The following is a 15,490-nucleotide window of genomic DNA, read 5'->3' on the forward strand; positions in this document are numbered from 1 at the left end:
CGTGGATCCGCCCCGCCCGCCTGGATCCCCCCCGGGACCGCCTGGATCCCCCCCGGGACCGCCCCCGCCCGCCTGGATCCGCCCCGCCCGCCTGGATCCGCCCCGGGACTGCCCCCGCCCGCCTGGATCCGCCCCACCCGCCTGGATCCGCCCCGGGACCACCTGGATCCCCCTGGGACCGCCCCTGCCTGCGTGGATCCGCCCCGCCCGCCTGGATCCCCCCCGGGACCGCCTGGATCCCCCCCGGGACCGCCCCCGCCCGCCTGGATCCGCCCCGCCCGCCTGGATCCGCCCCGGGACCACCTGGATCCCCCCGGGACCGCCCCCGCCTGCCTGGATCCGCCCCGCCCGCCTGGATCCCCCCCGGGACCGCCTGGATCCCCCCCGGGACCGCCCCCGGGACCGCCTGGATCCCCCCTGGGACCGCCCCCACCCGCCTGGATCCGCCCCACCCGCCTGGATCCGCCCCGGGACTGCCCCCGCCCGCCTGGATCTGCCCCGCCCGCCTGGATCTGCCCCGGGACCACCTGGATCCCTCCGGGACCGCCCCCGCCCGCCTGGATCCCCCCCGGGACCGCCTGGATCCCCCCCGGGACCGCCTGGATCCCCCCCGGGACCGCCCCCGCCCGCCTGGATCCACCCCGCCCGCCTGGATCCCCCCCGGGACCGCCTGGATCCGCCCTGGGACCGCCCCCGCCCGCCTGGATCCGCCCCGCCCGCCTGGATCCCCCCCGGGACTGCCCCCGCCCGCCTGGATCCCCCCCGGGACCGCCTGGATCCCCCCCGGGACCGCCCCCGCCCGCCTGGATCCGCCCCGGGACTGCCCCCGCCCGCCTGGATCCGCCCCGCCCGCCTGGATCCCCCTGGGACCGCCCCTGCCTGCGTGGATCCGCCCCGCCCGCCTGGATCCACCCCGGGACCGCGCCCGCCCGCCTGGATCCGCCCCCGCCCGCCTGGAACCGTCCCTGGGACCGCCCCCAGAACCACCCCTGCCCACCTGGAACTGCCCCCGGAACTGCCCCACGCCTGGAACGACCCCCAGATTAGAACCGGGCCCCCAACCTGCCTGGAACTGCCCCCAACCCAGATCGGAACAGCCCCCCCAGCCCAGATTGGAGCTGCCAACCTCCTCCCCCAGCCTGGCTCGGGTCAGAACCGCTGGCCCAGCCGGACCGGGACCCCCCATTCCTGGAGCTGATTGGAATAAAACATGTTTCCCCCTGACTGCCGTGTCGGCTCCATTGGGGGGTGAACCCAGTACCCCCTGCCCTGCCCCCCATCACTGACAGTACCCCCTGTTCCCCCCACCCCTGCCCACCGGCACCCCTTGGCCACCCCCCTGTCCCCCTCTGTTCCCCCCACCTGCTGTTTCCTCAGCCCCCCCAACTGACTCCCATTCGGTGTCTGGCTCCCCGTTTATTCCAGCGGGGGGCTGAGGGGGTTGGGGCGGGGGCCCCTGCCCAGTCTGTGAGCATCACTTCGGGGTGGATCCTGCAACAGAGCAGGGGACAGGGGACTTCAGGCACCCGGACGCCTGGGTTCGGTAAAGCTCCTTCCCCTCCCCCGACCCTGCTCCAGCTTTGGGGGGACTTCCCCGACGCCTGGGGCCAATGACATCTCTCCCCTGGACACGTGGGTCCTCTCCACTTCTCCCCCTCCCCTCCCCCCCTCGGATACCTGGGTCCTTTCTGCGGCGGGTGAGCCCCACGCCGACCCCCAGGGCTCCGAGCAGTGAGAGGTTCAGAGCCAGCCAGATGCAGAGAGCCGGGACCCAGCTGTTTGGGGTGGCGACACCTTCAGGTGGGCAGGAGCAGAGACCTGGGGGGGGGGCAGGAGAGGTGTCAGCCCCCCAGGAGATAGGAAAGACCCCCCACATCCAATGGGGCCCCGGACGCCTGGGTTCTATAATAATCAGACGATCAAATAGGAGCCCAAAGCCCAGGCTCGATAAAGCCCAGGCTCACCCTCCTCAAGTGGCCCCCATGGGGGAGGGGAGTGTCCCGGACGCCTGAGTTCGCTCACCTTGGACCTGAGACACAAGCAGGGAAACCAGGGTCCATCCAGCCCATTTCATCCTCGGGAGAGACCCCCCCAGGCCCCGCCCCCCGCGGTGAGGTCATTGCTAGGCAGCATTGTGAGGTCATCAGGATGATGTCACTGCAAGCGCCGGCTCCTCACTCCCGACCCGCAGCCCCCTGCCCGCCCAGCCCTGGGCTCCCCTCAGCCCTGCCGGTGCCCCTCACTCCCGACCCGCAGCCCCCTGCCAGCCCTGCCCTGGGCTCCCCCCAGCCCTGCCAGTGCCCCTCACTCCCGACCCGCAGCCCCCTGCCAGCCCAACCCTGGGCTCCCCCCACTCTGCCGGTGCCCCTCACTCCCGACCCGCAGCCCCCCGCCAGCCCTGCCCTGGGCTCCCCCCAGCCCTGCCAGTGCCCCTCACTCCCGACCCGCAGCCCCCTGCCAGCCCAACCCTGGGCTCCCCCCAGCTCTGCCAGTGCCCCTCACTCCCGACCCGCAGCCCCCTGCCAGCCCAACCCTGGGCTCCCCCCACTCTGCCGGTGCCCCTCACTCCCGACCCGCAGCCCCCCGCCAGCCCTGCCCTGGGCTCCCCCCAGCCCTGCCAGTGCCCCTCACTCCCGACCCGCAGCCCCTGCCAGCCCAACCCTGGGCTCCCCCCAGCTCTGCCGGTGCCCCTCACTCCCGACCCGCAGCCCCCTGCCAGCCCTGCCCTGGGCTCCCCCCAGCCCTGCCGGTGCCCCTCACTCCCGACCCGCAGCCCCTGCCAGCCCAGCCCATGGCTCCTCCTCCCCCCTCCCCAATCTCAGGGGGTTTGTGTGTTTGTGGCCCCCAGGCACCTAGGTTCTCTAGAAGCTTGTGCTGTGGGTGGTTGCGGCGTGTTGTGTGTTGTACGGGGGGGTCTGTGTGTGTGTGGGGGGGGCATCGTAGCTGTGGGTGCGGGACGTGGTGGGCCATGGGGTGATGGGCCGTGGAGTGTGTGGGGTGCGGCGCCGTGGGGCCTGGGGGGTGTGAGGTGTGTGGGGTGCCGGGCTGTGGCGCTATGGGGCCTGGGGGGTGTCCAGTTGGGTGTGGGGCGGATCCTGGCTCTGGTGCGTGGTGTCACGGAGTCCCTGGGCGATGCTCTGGAACGGCTCCCCAGGAAGCCGGGCAGGACTCTGGGGCAGTCGCCTTTCTGTGAGCAGCCTGTCTTCAGGACACACAGCTCCCCCGGCTTCCACCTTCCTGGGTCTGACCTCGGAGCATTCAGCATCCTCTGCCCCTCCGTGCGCTTCCCCCAGCGAGTCCATCCAGGCGGGGTCCTGGGGAAGCCAGAGGGTCCTGCCCCCCAACTCCGCAGTCAGACGGGACTCTCAGCCAGCCAGGAAAACAGAAGGTTTATTAGACGACAGGAACATGGTCTAAAACAGAGCTTATAGGTGCAGAGAACGGGACCCCTCAGCTGGGTCCATTTTGGGGGGCAGTGAGCCAAACAACCCCGTCTGCACTTCACTCCTCGTCCCTAGCCAGCCCCAAACTGACACTCCCTCCAGCCCCTCCTCCTCTGGGCTTTGTCCCTTTCCCGGGCCAGGAGGGCACCTGATTCCTTTGTTCTCCAGCCCTTCAGCTCTCACCTTGCAGGGGGAAGGGCCCAGGCCGCCAGCTGCCAGGAAACAGGGTGTCGGCCATTCTCTGTGTCCAGACTCCTGCCCACACCTGCCCTCTAGGGCTCTGCAATGATCATACACCCTTACTCCACCCCCTAGATACTTAAGAACTGCCTAGGGGAAACTGAGGCACCCCCACACTATTCAGAGGAAACATTAAGAACAGGCCCACTTCGTCACACGTGGGCCCTGCCCAGCTCCATGTGACCCAAAGGGAAAGTGAAAGGACCCAGCGAGGCCGACGGAGTCACAGGAAGACGTGGGACAAGCAAGGCCCGGCCTCCCAGTGACCCCCAGAGACCCCCAGTCCCAGCACCTGCCCCCCACATGGACAGAGACAAGCCCCCCCCGGAGCCACACGGGGGCTTCGCCTTCGAGAACTGCCTGAGGTGAGACACCCCCTCCCCTTGCAGAGACAGACAGGCCCCCCACATCCTGCCCCCGGACACCTGGGTCCCTCCTCAGACCACCCCCCGGCCCTGCATCCACACAGGGCTCGACCCCCAGAGCCTCAACCAGCAACACCCTGAGATTGGAGAGCAAAAGTGAAACACAAAATCTGCCCCCCATCCCGCAGCTCTGCTGGGCCAGCCCTGCCCCCCAAGCTCTGCCGATGCCCCTCACTCCCAACCCGCAGCCCCCTGCTAGCCCGGCCCTGGGCCCCCCCAGCTCTGCCGGTGCCCCTCACTCCCGACCCGCAGCCCCCTGCTAGCCCGGCCCTGCCCCCCGCAGCTCTGCCGGGTGCCCCTCACTCCCGACCCGCAGCCCCTGCTAGCCCAGCCCTGGGCTCCCCCAGCTCTGCCGGTGCCCCTCACTCCCGACCCGCAGCCCCCCGCTAGCCCAGCCCTGCCCCCCGCAGCTCTGCCGGTGCCCCTCACTCCCGACCCGCAGCCCCCCGCTAGCCCGGCCCTGCCCCCCGGCAGCTCTGCCGGTGCCCCTCACTCCTGACCCGCAGCCCCCCGCTAGCCCGGCCCTGCCCCCCGCAGCTCTGCCGGTGCCCCTCACTCCCGACCCGCAGCCCCCTGCTAGCCCAGCCCTGGGCCCCCCCAGCTCTGCCGGTGCCCCTCACTCCCGACCCGCAGCCCCCTGCTAGCCCAGCTGTGCCCCCCCCAGCTCTGCCGGTGCCCCTCACTCCCGACCCGCAGCCCCCTGCTAGCCCAGCTGTGCCCCCCCCAGCCCTGCTGGTGCCCCTCACTCCCGACCCGCAGCCCCTGCTAGCCCAGCCCTGCCCCCCCCAGCTCTGCCGGTGCCCCTCACTCCCGACCCGCAGCCCCCTGCTAGCCCGGCCCTGCCCCCCGCAGCTCTGCCGGTGCCCCTCACTCCCGACCCGCAGCCCCCTGCTAGCCCAGCCCTGGGCCCCCCCAGCTCTGCCAGTGCCCCTCACTCCTGACCCGCAGCCCCCCGCTAGCCCGGCCCTGCCCCCCGAGTTGGTTGTCGTGGAACGATGCCCCCGGGGAAGGGCCGATGGGAGCGGAGGACGGGCTGGGATTGCCCTGAGGGGGGCATGTGCCTACCATGGGGTGGGTCACACCTGTGGCTGGCACCCCCCGGCGGGGAAAGGCCCCATGTCCTATCCACCCCCACAGTGGTGCCTCCTTACCCCACCCAGGAATGCGGCTCTGGCGAAGGCTGGGGGCCCCCAGGGTTTCCTGCCCCCCAAGGCCAGGAAAACAGGAACGACCATCGCTGGCCTCATCTACAAGGTGATGGGATGGGGGGGCGGCGGGGGCTGGGAAAGGGTGGGGGGTCTGTGCCAGGGGCAGGGGGGCTGGGATAGGGGGCTGGGGCTCCAGGATGGTGGCAGGAGGGGTTGTGGCCACGGAGCTGGGGGGGTGTGCAAAGGGGAGGTGTGGGGCTGGGACAGGTGGGGGAACTGGGGGGGTCAGGTATGTGATATTGGGGGTCTGTCCCAGGTGGGGGTGAGGGGCTGGAAGCCTGTCCCAAGGGGAGGTCTGGAGCCGGGGACAGTTGTGGGGCTGGCTATGGGTCGCTGACCTGCCCCACATCTCCCCACAGGAGGGGATAATTCTCGGGGCCGACACTCGCGCCACCGATGACATGGTTGTAGCTGACAAGAACTGTGAGAAAATCCATTACATCTCACCCAACATCTAGTGAGTGACCCCCGAATACCCCCCCGGTGCCCCTCACTCCTGACCCGCAGCCCCCTGCTCCCCCCAGCCCTGCCAGTGCCCCTCACTCCCGACCCGCAGCCACCAGCCCCCCCAGCCCTGCCGGTGCCCCTCACTCCCGACCCGCAGCCCCCTGCCCCCCCCAGCCCTGCCGGTGCCCCTCACTCCCGACCCGCACCCCCTGCCAGCCCAGCCCTGCCGGTGCCCCTCACTCCCGACCCGCAGCCCCCTGACCCCCCAGCCCTGCCGGTGCCCCTCACTCCCGACCCGCAGCCACCAGCCCCCCCAGCCCTGCCGGTGCCCCTCACTCCCGACCAGCACCCCCTGCCAGCCCAGCCCTGCCGGTGCCCCTCACTCCCGACCCGCAGCCCCCTGACCCCCCAGCCCTGCCGGTGCCCCTCACTCCCGACCCGCAGCCACCAGCCCCCCCAGCCCTGCCGGTGCCCCTCACTCCCGACCCGCACCCCCTGCCAGCCCAGCCCTGCCGGTGCCCCTCACTCCCGACCCGCAGCCCCCTGACCCCCCAGCCCTGCCGGTGCCCCTCACTCCCGACCCGCAGCCACCAGCCCCCCCAGCCCTGCCGGTGTCCCTCACTCCCGACCCGCACCCCCTGCCAGCCCAGCCCTGCCGGTGCCCCTCACTCCCGACCCGCAGCCCCCTGACCCCCCAGCCCTGCCGGTGCCCCTCACTCCCGACCCGCAGCCCCCCCGACCACCGCCGGTGCCCCTCACTCCCGACCCGCAGCCACCCGCCCTGCCGGTGCCCCTCACTCCCTACCCGCAGCCCCCCCTGACCCCCCAGCCCTGCCGGTGCCCCTCACTCCCGACCCACAGCCCCCTGCCCCCCCCAGCCCTGCCAGTGCCCCTCACTCCCGACCCGCAGCCCCCCCGACCCCCGCCGGTGCCCCTCACTCCCGACCCGCAGCCACCAGCCCCCCCAGCCCTGCCGGTGCCCCTCACTCCCTACCCGCAGCCCCCTGCCCCCCCCAGCCCTGCCGGTGCCCCTCACTCCCGACCCGCAGCCCCCCCTGACCCCCCAGCCCTGCCGGTGCCCCTCACTCCCGCCCCGCCCCCTGTCTCTCTCCCCCAGTTGCTGTGGGGCGGGGGTGGCGGCTGACGCCGAGGTGACGACCCAGATGCTTTCGTCCAACATGGAGCTGCACTCGCTGGCCACCGGCCGCCCGCCCCGGGTGGCCACCGCCTGCCGCTTCCTCAAGCAGATGCTGTTCCGGTGAGGGGCGGGGCATCGCCGCGTGACATCACGGCGTGACATCAGCGCATGGGGAGGGGCATTGCAGTGTGACATCACGGCGTGACATCAGCGCATGGGGCAGGGCAGCACCGCGTGACATCACAGCGTGACATCAGCACAAGGGGAGGGGCATTGCAGTGTGACATCACGCCATGGGGTGGGGCATTGCGACACGGGGCGTGACGTCACGGCGTGACATCAGCACATGGGGTGGGGCATCGCAGTGTGACATCACACCATGGGGTGGGGCATTGCGACATGGGGCGTGACATCACGACGTGACATCACGGCACAGGGCGGGGCATCGTGACATAACTCAGCGGGGGCTAGGGCCAGTGTGGCTGTGACCTCACAGGCTCCGGTGTGATGTCACTGGGGTGGGGGTGATGTCACAGGCTCCGAGAGTGTCTCCTCCCCACCCCAGGTACCAGGGTCACATCGGGGCGTCGCTGATCCTGGGGGGCGTCGACTCCACCGGGCCCCACCTGTACAGCGTCCACCCCCACGGCTCCACCAGCAAACTGCCCTTCACCTCCATGGGTGAGCGGGGGGGGGCAGGGGGCTGGGTGGGGATGGGCTCTTTGGAGGGAGGGGCAGGTGTCTGTGGGGGGAGGACCGGGGAGGGGCTGCGGATGTCTGGGGGGGAAGTCTATGGGGCTGGCTCTGACCCCTCTCCCTGCCCCCCAGGCTCTGGGGCTGCGGCGGCCATTGCGGTTCTTGAGGATCGGTTCAAGCCAGACATGGAGGTGAGGGGGGCCTCAGGGACCCAGGTGTCCGGGCTGGGTGGGTGGGGGTGGGGTGGGGCCAGGACTCAGGCATCTGGGCAGAGGATGTGGAGGCGGGGTGGGGCGGGGCAAGGACCCAGGTGTCCGGGTGGGGAATGTGGGGGTGGGGACCCAGGTGTCTGGGCGGGGTGTGTGGGGGTGGAGCAAGGACCCAGGCATTTGGGAGGGGTGCGTGGGGCGAGGCTCCAGGCGGGGGATGTGGGGGCAGGGACCCAGGTGTCCGGGTGGGGTGTGTGGGAGTGGAGTGAGGACCCAGGTGTTGGGGCAGGGGATGTGGGGGTGAGGACCCAGGTTTCCGGTTGGGGTGTGTGGGGGCGGGGCAAGGACCCAGGAGTCCAGGAAAGGTGTGTGGGAGTGGAGTGAGGACCCAGGTGTCCGGGCAGGGTGTGTGGGGGCGGGGCAAGGACCCAGGTGTCTGGGCAGGGTGTGTGGGGGCAGGGCAAGGACCCAGGAGTCCAGGCAAGGTGTGTGGGGGCGGGGCAAGGACCCGGGTGTCCGGGCGGGGTGTGTGGGGGCGGGGCAAGGACCCAGGTGTCCGGGCGGGGTGTGTGGGGGCGGGGCAAGGACCCCGGAGTCCGGGCGGGGTGTGTGGGGGCGGGGCAAGGACCCAGGTGTCCGGGCGGGGTGTGTGGGGGCGGGGCAAGGACCCAGGTGTCCGGGCGGGGTGTGTGGGGCGAGGCTCCGGGCGGGGACCCAGGCGTCCGGGCCGGCGGGCTCACCCCTCTCTCCCCCCAGCTGGCGGAGGCCCAGGAGCTCCTGGCCGACGCCATCACGGCCGGGGTGCTGGGCGACCTGGGCTCGGGGAGCAACGTGGATCTGTGTGTCCTCACCCGGGGGGGGGCCCAGATCCTGCGCCCCTTCCGCACCCCCATCGCCCGCGGGCAGAGGTGAGAACCCCCGGGGGCACCACGTGGCGGGGACCCAGGAGTCCGGGGCAGAGGGGGGGGTCGGGGCGGACGGGGTGGGGACCCAGGAGTCCGGGGCGGACGGGAGGGGCGGGGACCCAGGAGTCCGGGGCAGAGGGGGGGCGGACGGGGCGGGGACCCAGGAGTCCGGGGAAGAGGGCGGGGGCGGGGACGGAGGGGGCGGGGACCCAGGAGTCCGGGGCGGACGGGACGGGGCGGGGACCCAGGAGTCCGGGGCAGAGGAGGGGGGGAAGGGGCGGGGACCCAGGAGTCCGGGGCGGACGGGACGGGGCGGGGACCCAGGAGTCCGGGGCAGAGGGGGGGGTCGGGACGGACGGGGCGGGGACCCAGGAGTCCGGGGCGGGGGGGACGTGGGGGCTGGGGCGGGGACCCAGGAGTCCGGGGCAGAGGGCGGGGTCGGGGACGGACGGGGCGGGGACCCACGAGTCCGGGGCAGAGGGGGGGGTCGGGACGGACGGGGCGGGGACCCAGGAGTCCGGGGCGGGGACCCAGGAGTCCGGGGCGGGGGGGACGTGGGGGCTGGGGCGGGGACCCAGGAGTCCGGGGCAGAGGGCGGGGTCGGGGACGGAGGGGGCGGGGACCCAGGGGTCCGGGGCGGGGGGGCTGGGCCGGGCGCTGGCTGACTCCCCCCCCCGCAGGCAGGGCCGGTACCGGTACCGGGCCGGCACCTCGGCGGTGCTGAGCGAAGCCGTCGCCCCCCTGCGGATCCAGCTGCTGGACGAGACGGTGACCGGGATGGACGTCGACTGAGCGCGGCCGGCGCGGGGGGGCCCCGAGACCCCGACCCCCCCCCGGGCACCGCCCCCCCGCCGAGACCCCGACCCCCCCCGGGCACCGCCCCCCCGCGGAGATCCCGCCCCCCCGGGCACCGCCCCCCCGCCGAGACCCCGCCCCCCCCGGGCACCGCCCCCCCGCGGAGATCCCGCCCCCCCCGGGCACCGCCCCCCCGCGGAGATCCCGCCCCCCCCGGGCACCGCCCCCCCGCCGAGACCCCGACCCCCCCCCCGGGCACCGCCGAGACACCGCCCCCCCGGGCACCGCCCCCCCCGGAGACACCGACCGACCCCCCCCGGGCACCGCCCCCCCGCCGAGACCCCGCCCCCCCCGGGCACCGCCCCCCCGCGGAGATCCCGCCCCCCCCGGGCACCGGCCCCCCCGCAGACACCGACCGACCCCCCCCGGGCACCGCCCCCCCGCCGAGACCCCGCCCCCCCCGGGCACCGCCCCCCCCAATAAAGCGGCTCAGCTCAGCGGGTCTCTTTGCTCTGATTGGCGCGCGGTGACCCCTGACCCCGAGGGGCGGGGCTGTGGGGGCGGGGAGCAGGGCGGGACGGGCGGGCACGTGACGCGCCGGGGGGGGAGGGAGACAGGAGTGGGCGGGGCCCGGTGAGCCCGGGGGGCGGGGCAAGGCCCGGCTCGCGCCCAACGAACGGGGTGTGTGACGTCGCCGCGTCGCTGACTCCGTCCCAACGTCCGGCTCGCGACAGACCCCGGGCCCCGCCCCGCCCCGCCCCGCGGGCAGAGGGACCATAGAGGCGGGTCCGCCGGCGGCGCAGAGCGGCTGCGCTTGCGAGTTTCCGGGGAGGGCGGGGCCGGAGTTCGGGACGCGCCGGAAGTGACGAGAGGGGGCGGGGCCCGCGGGAGGTTTGAATCCCAGAGACGCGGGGCCGCCGCCGCCAGGTGAGACGCGGGGAGTCGCCTACGTCATAGCCGCCGCGGTAACGTCAGCGCCGGGGGAGGGGGGTGTGAGCGCGGGCTGGTGACGTCACCACCGAGGCGGGACGACCCGGGGTGCTCGGTCGGGCCGCTGTGACGTCATCGGCGGGGAGGTCGTGACGTCATCGCTGCCGCGCTGGGGGCCCGGACTCCTGGGTTCCCCGCTCACCCCCCCCCCCCGTGTCTCTCCCCCAGGCCGGACCCGCCATGCAGCGCGGCTCCCCCCCGCGGCCCGGCTCCCGCCGCAAGGCCGCCGCCCCCCCGCGCCGCTCCCCCCGCCGGCCCGAGCCGCCCCCCCCGCGCCGCCGCCGCCCGCCCGGTAAGTGCCGGGGCCACGTCACTCGGGCCCCCCCCGCCGGGATCCCCCCCGGAGCCCATCCCCCCCGGAGCCCGCCCCCCCCCCGCCGGGATCCCCCCCCCGGAACGTTCCCCGCCCGCCCCCCCCCCCGCCGGGATCCCCCCCCGGAACGTTCCCCGCCCGCCGGGATCCCCCCCCCGGAACGTTCCCCGCCCGCCCCCCCCCCCGCCGGGATCCCCCCCCCGGAACGTTCCCCGCCCGCCCCCCCCCCCGCCGGGATCCCCCCCCGAACGTTCCCCGCCCGCCCGCCCCCCCCGCCGGGATCCCCCCCCCGGAACGTTCCCCGCCCCCCCCCCCCCCCGCCGGGATCCCCCCCCCGGAACGTTCCCCGCCCGCCCCCCCCCCCCGCCGGGATCCCCCCCCCGGAACGTTCCCCGCCCGCCCCCCCCCCCGCCGGGATCCCCCCCCCGGAACGTTCCCCGCCCGCCCCCCCCCCCCCCCGGGATCCCCCCCCCGGAACGTTCCCCGCCCGCCCCCCCCCCCCGCCGGGATCCCCCCCCCGGAACGTTCCCCGCCCGCCCCCCCCCCCCGCCGGGATCCCCCCCCCGGAACGTTCCCCGCCCGCCCCCCCCCCCCGCCGGGATCCCCCCCCCGGAACGTTCCCCGCCCGCCCCCCCCCCCGCCGGGATCCCCCCCCCGGAACGTTCCCCGCCCGCCCCCCCCCCCGCCGGGATCCCCCCCCCGGAACGTTCCCCGCCCGCCCGCCCCCCCGCCGGGATCCCCCCCCCGGAACGTTCCCCGCCCGCCCGCCCCCCCGCCGGGATCCCCCCCCCGGAACGTTCCCCGCCCGCCCGCCCCCCCGCCGGGATCCCCCCCCCGGAACGTTCCCCGCCCGCCCGCCCCCCCGCCGGGATCCCCCCCCCGGAACGTTCCCCGCCCGCCCGCCCCCCCGCCGGGATCCCCCCCCCGGAACGTTCCCCGCCCGCCCGCCCCCCCCGCCGGGATCCCCCCCCCGGAACGTTCCCCGCCCGCGCCCCCCGCCGGGATCCCCCCCCCGGAACCTTCCCCGCCCCCCCCCCCGCCGGGATCCCCCCGCCGCCGGGTCCTCGGGCCCCTCGGGCCTCCCCTGCCCCCCGGGCCGGCGCCGGCCCCAACCCCCCTAACCCCGTTGCTCCCCAGGGCTGCGGCGCCGGTACCGGCCCGGGCAGCGGGCGCTGCTGGAGATCCGCAAATTCCAGAAGAGCACGAACCTGCTGATCAGCAAACTGCCCTTCTCCCGCGTGGTGAGCCCCCCCCGGGAACCCCCCGCCCCCATCTCCCGCGTGGTGAGCCCCCCCGGGAACCCCCCTCTGCCGCCCCCTTTTCCCACGTGGTGAGCCCCCCCGGGACCCCCCGCCCCCTTTTCCCGCGTGGTGAGCCCCCCCGGGACCCCCCGCCCCCTTTTCCCGCGTGGTGAGCCCCCCCGGGACCCCCCGCCCCCTTTTCCCGCGTGGTGAGCCCCCCCGGGACCCCCCGTCCCCTTTTCCCGCGTGGTGAGCCCCCCCGGGACCCCCCGTCCCCTTTTCCCGCGTGGTGAGCCCCCCCGGGACCCCCCGCCCCCTTTTCCCGAGTGGTGAGCCCCCCCCGGCCCCCTGGGACCCCCCTGCTCCCTTCTCCCTTGTGGTGAGCTGCCCCGGACCCCCTCCGGACCCCCTTCTGCCCCCTGAGACCCTCCTGCCCCCTTCTCCCGTGTGGTGAGCCCCGCCGGGCCCCCTCTGCCCCACAGGCCTCGCAACCCCCCCCCCCCTCCACACACACCCGCCCCATGGACTGCACCAGCCGGTCTCACCCACTGCCGTTCCCCCCAGGTGCGGGAGATCTGCCTGATGTACACCAGGGGCGTGGACTTTCGCTGGCAGGCCATGGCCCTGCTGGCCCTGCAGGAGGTGAGGGGCTGGGGGGGTAGGGGGGGTCGAAATGGGCTGGAGAAGGAAGGTCCTGGGGGTAGGGGGCCTCGGGGTCCATAGGGCTGCCCCAGCAGTTGGGGGGGGGAGTGTTCTGGGGGAGGCGTGCTTTGGGCTGTGCCGGAGGGGACGGATTCGGGGGCTGTCGGAGATCTCTCGAGGGGTCTCTGGGGCTGTTTGGGGGGCTGTAAGGGATCCCTCAGGGCGGCTGTTTGGGGGGCTGTGGGGGCTCCCTCAGGGGTGCTGTGGGGGCTCCCCCTGACCTCCCCCCCCACCCCCAGGCAGCGGAGGCGTTCCTGGTGCGGCTGCTGGAGGACTCGTATCTCTGCTCCATCCACGCCAAGCGCGTCACCCTCTTCCCCAAGGACATCCAGCTGGCCCGGCGCATCCGCGGCATCCAGGAGGGCCTGGGCTGAGGGGGGCCCCTGAGTCTCCCTGGGCCCCCCCGGGCCCCAGTGCAGCCCCCAGGGCTTGGGCTGAGGGGGGCTGGACCCGCCCTGCGACCCCCCAGCGCATCGGTGGTGTCCACAACAGGCTGGGCGGAGCAGGAACCAGACCTGGAATCCTCCCTGGGGCCCCCTGGAATCCTCCCTGGGGCCCCAACCTGTCCCTGAGCCCTCCCCCGCAGCCTCCATCTCACCCCAATCCTCCAGGGAGGTTTTATCTGAGCCCCCTTCCCCTGCTCTTTTTAATCCCCTGATCTCCCCCACAGGGTCCCCCCAGTCTGAGCCTGGGGGCAGGGCACCCCAGGAGTCCTGGGCCTACCAGCTCCGGGAGGTGGGGGGCTGCACAGGGTTTTAACCTCTGATATTAACTTCTCTCCTGCCCCAGAGCCGACCCCCCCCAACCCCCCGGTGGAGAGAGGGAGGCACAGCGAAGGGGGGCCCCAGGGGGAGCCCCCTGGATCGGGGGGGGGGCCAGGCCGGTGCGTTGTGTGTATTGTACAGAGCGGCTGCTGTGATGTCAATAAAGTTGGTTTGAACTTGTCCCGGACTCCCAGCCCCCGCCCCTGTCTCTCAGCTCCCTGGGGCGACTTCTCGGGGGGGCTGCTCTCTCTCGGGGGTTAAACCATGGGCCCTGCCACCTCCTGGGACTCCGACTCCAGCTGCCTGGCTCTGCGGTGGGCCCCTCGGGGAGTCCCCTTGCTCCCCTATTCCCAGAGGGAGCAACCCCCTTGTCACGGAGGGTGGGGGAGTCTGGGCCCTGCACCCCTCTTCCTGGGGTTCCCTGGGCCTCTCAGCCAGCCAGTAAGTTCCACCACCCAGCCCCAAACTGAGCCCCAGCCCCTGGGGCTCCGGCTGCTCCTTGTCCCCTGTCCAGCGCCCCCTCCTTCCAGCCGTGCCCCCATATCCCCTCCCCCAACAGCCCCTCCTCCGCCCCTTGTCTTCCCTGGCAAACAGGTTACCTGGGCCCCTCTCTCCTGCCGGTTGTTCCCTCCCGGCTCCCCAGAGGGCTGGGCCTCTGAGTCCCAGCTGCAGGGCGAGGTCACGCCTGGCCCTCTGCACCAACAAGCCCCCTTCCCCTACCTCCTCACATGCAGCACTGAAGGGAAACTGAGGCACACACTGTGCTTATGCTAAGTGCTTGTGCTAAGAAAATCCCCCACTTTGTCACAATTAAAAGAACATGAGAACGGTCACACTGGGTCAGACCAAGGGCCTATCCAGCCCTGTGTCCTGTCTGCCGACAGTGGCCACTGTCAGGTGCCCCAGAGGAATGAACAGAACAGGGCAGTTCTCGAGGGATCCATCCCCGGTCGGCCAATTCCCAGCTTCTGGCAAACAGAGGCCAGGACACCATCTCTGCCCATCCTGGCTAATAGCCATCCATAGACCCGTCCTCCATGAACTGATCTAGTTCTTTTTTGAACCATGTTATAGTCTTGGCCTTCACAACATCCTCTGGCAAGGAGTTCCACAGGTTGACTGTGCGATCTGTGAAGAAATGCTTCCTTTTGTTTGTTTTAAACCTGCGGCCGATTCATTTCATTGGGTGACCCCTGGTTCCTGTGTTATGAGAGGGAGTCCATAAGACTTCCTTATCTACTTTCTCCACGCCCGTCATGACTGTATAGACCGCAATCCTGTCCCCCCTTAGGTCTCTCTCTTCCAACTGAAAAGTCCCATTAATTAAAGAGTCTTATCAACCCCTCCTCATAGGGCGGCTGGTCCATCCCCTAATCATTGTTGTTGCCCTTTCGTGGAACTTTTTCCAATTCCAATAGATCTTTTCGGAGATGGGGTGACCAGATCTGCGCGCAGTGTTCAAGGTGTGGGCGTCCCATGGATTTCTAGAGAGGCAGCGGGATATTTTCTGTCCTATTATCTGTCCCCTTTCCCAGTGGTTCCCAGCTTTGTGTTCGGGGTTGTGGCTGCCGCTGCACGTTGAGTGGATGATTTCCGAGAACTCTCCACAGTGACTCCAAGCTCTTTCTTGAGGGGTAACGGCTAATTCGGACCCCGTCATTTGATGTGTCGAGTTGGGATGATGATTTCCAGCTTGCGTCACTTTGCATTTAGCAACGTGGAAAGTCACCTGCCCGTCTGCTGCCCCGTCACCGGGGTTTGGGGGACCCCGTTGCAGCTCTTCGCAGTCCCCTGGCACGGAACTATCCGGAGTAGTTTCGTATCCTCTGTAAATTTTGCCACCTCGCTGTTTCCCCCTTTTTGCTGTATTGGGGTGGGGTGGGTAGGAGGGGGTGGGGAGCCTGCTCAGGGAGGGGGCAGCAGCTGGGGGACGGGATCCTGGAACCCATCCCCCCACCCCCGTCCCTGCCATTT

General features: G+C 72.5%; 1 protein-coding gene across 1 annotated transcript; it reads left to right on the top strand.

Annotated features, from left to right (window-relative positions):
• Positions 1-3,899: 3,899 nt before the first annotated feature.
• On the top strand, positions 3,900-13,696 carry LOC311530367 (proteasome subunit beta type-7-like). Its single transcript, XM_084646882.1, has 12 exons — positions 3,900-4,048; positions 5,269-5,362; positions 5,676-5,773; positions 6,881-7,021; positions 7,467-7,582; positions 7,730-7,788; positions 8,563-8,714; positions 9,392-9,479; positions 10,665-10,788; positions 11,947-12,092; positions 12,615-12,692; positions 12,992-13,696. The coding sequence occupies exons 1-12, from the start codon at positions 3,987-3,989 to the stop codon at positions 13,124-13,126; spliced, it is 1,293 nt and encodes a 430-aa protein (XP_084503008.1). The 5' UTR covers positions 3,900-3,986; the 3' UTR covers positions 13,127-13,696.
• The last annotated feature ends 1,794 nt before the right edge of the window (positions 13,697-15,490 follow it).

This window comes from Lepidochelys olivacea (genome assembly GCF_965140295.1).
Source record: "Lepidochelys olivacea isolate rLepOli2 genome assembly, chromosome: 14".
Lineage (NCBI taxonomy): Eukaryota > Metazoa > Chordata > Testudines > Cheloniidae > Lepidochelys > Lepidochelys olivacea.

What these genes read in the sequence shown, in the direction of transcription:
- LOC311530367 (XM_084646882.1), top strand. Translation starts at nt 3,987, where the DNA reads ATGGACAGAGACAAGCCCCCCCCGGAGCCACACGGGGGCTTCGCCTTC. An exon ending in GCCTTCGAGAACTGCCTGAG is followed by an intron (nt 4,049 to 5,268) that starts GTGAGACACCCC and finishes TACCCCACCCAG; the next exon opens with GAATGCGGCTCTGGCGAAGG. An exon ending in CTCAAGCAGATGCTGTTCCG is followed by an intron (nt 7,022 to 7,466) that starts GTGAGGGGCGGG and finishes TCCCCACCCCAG; the next exon opens with GTACCAGGGTCACATCGGGG.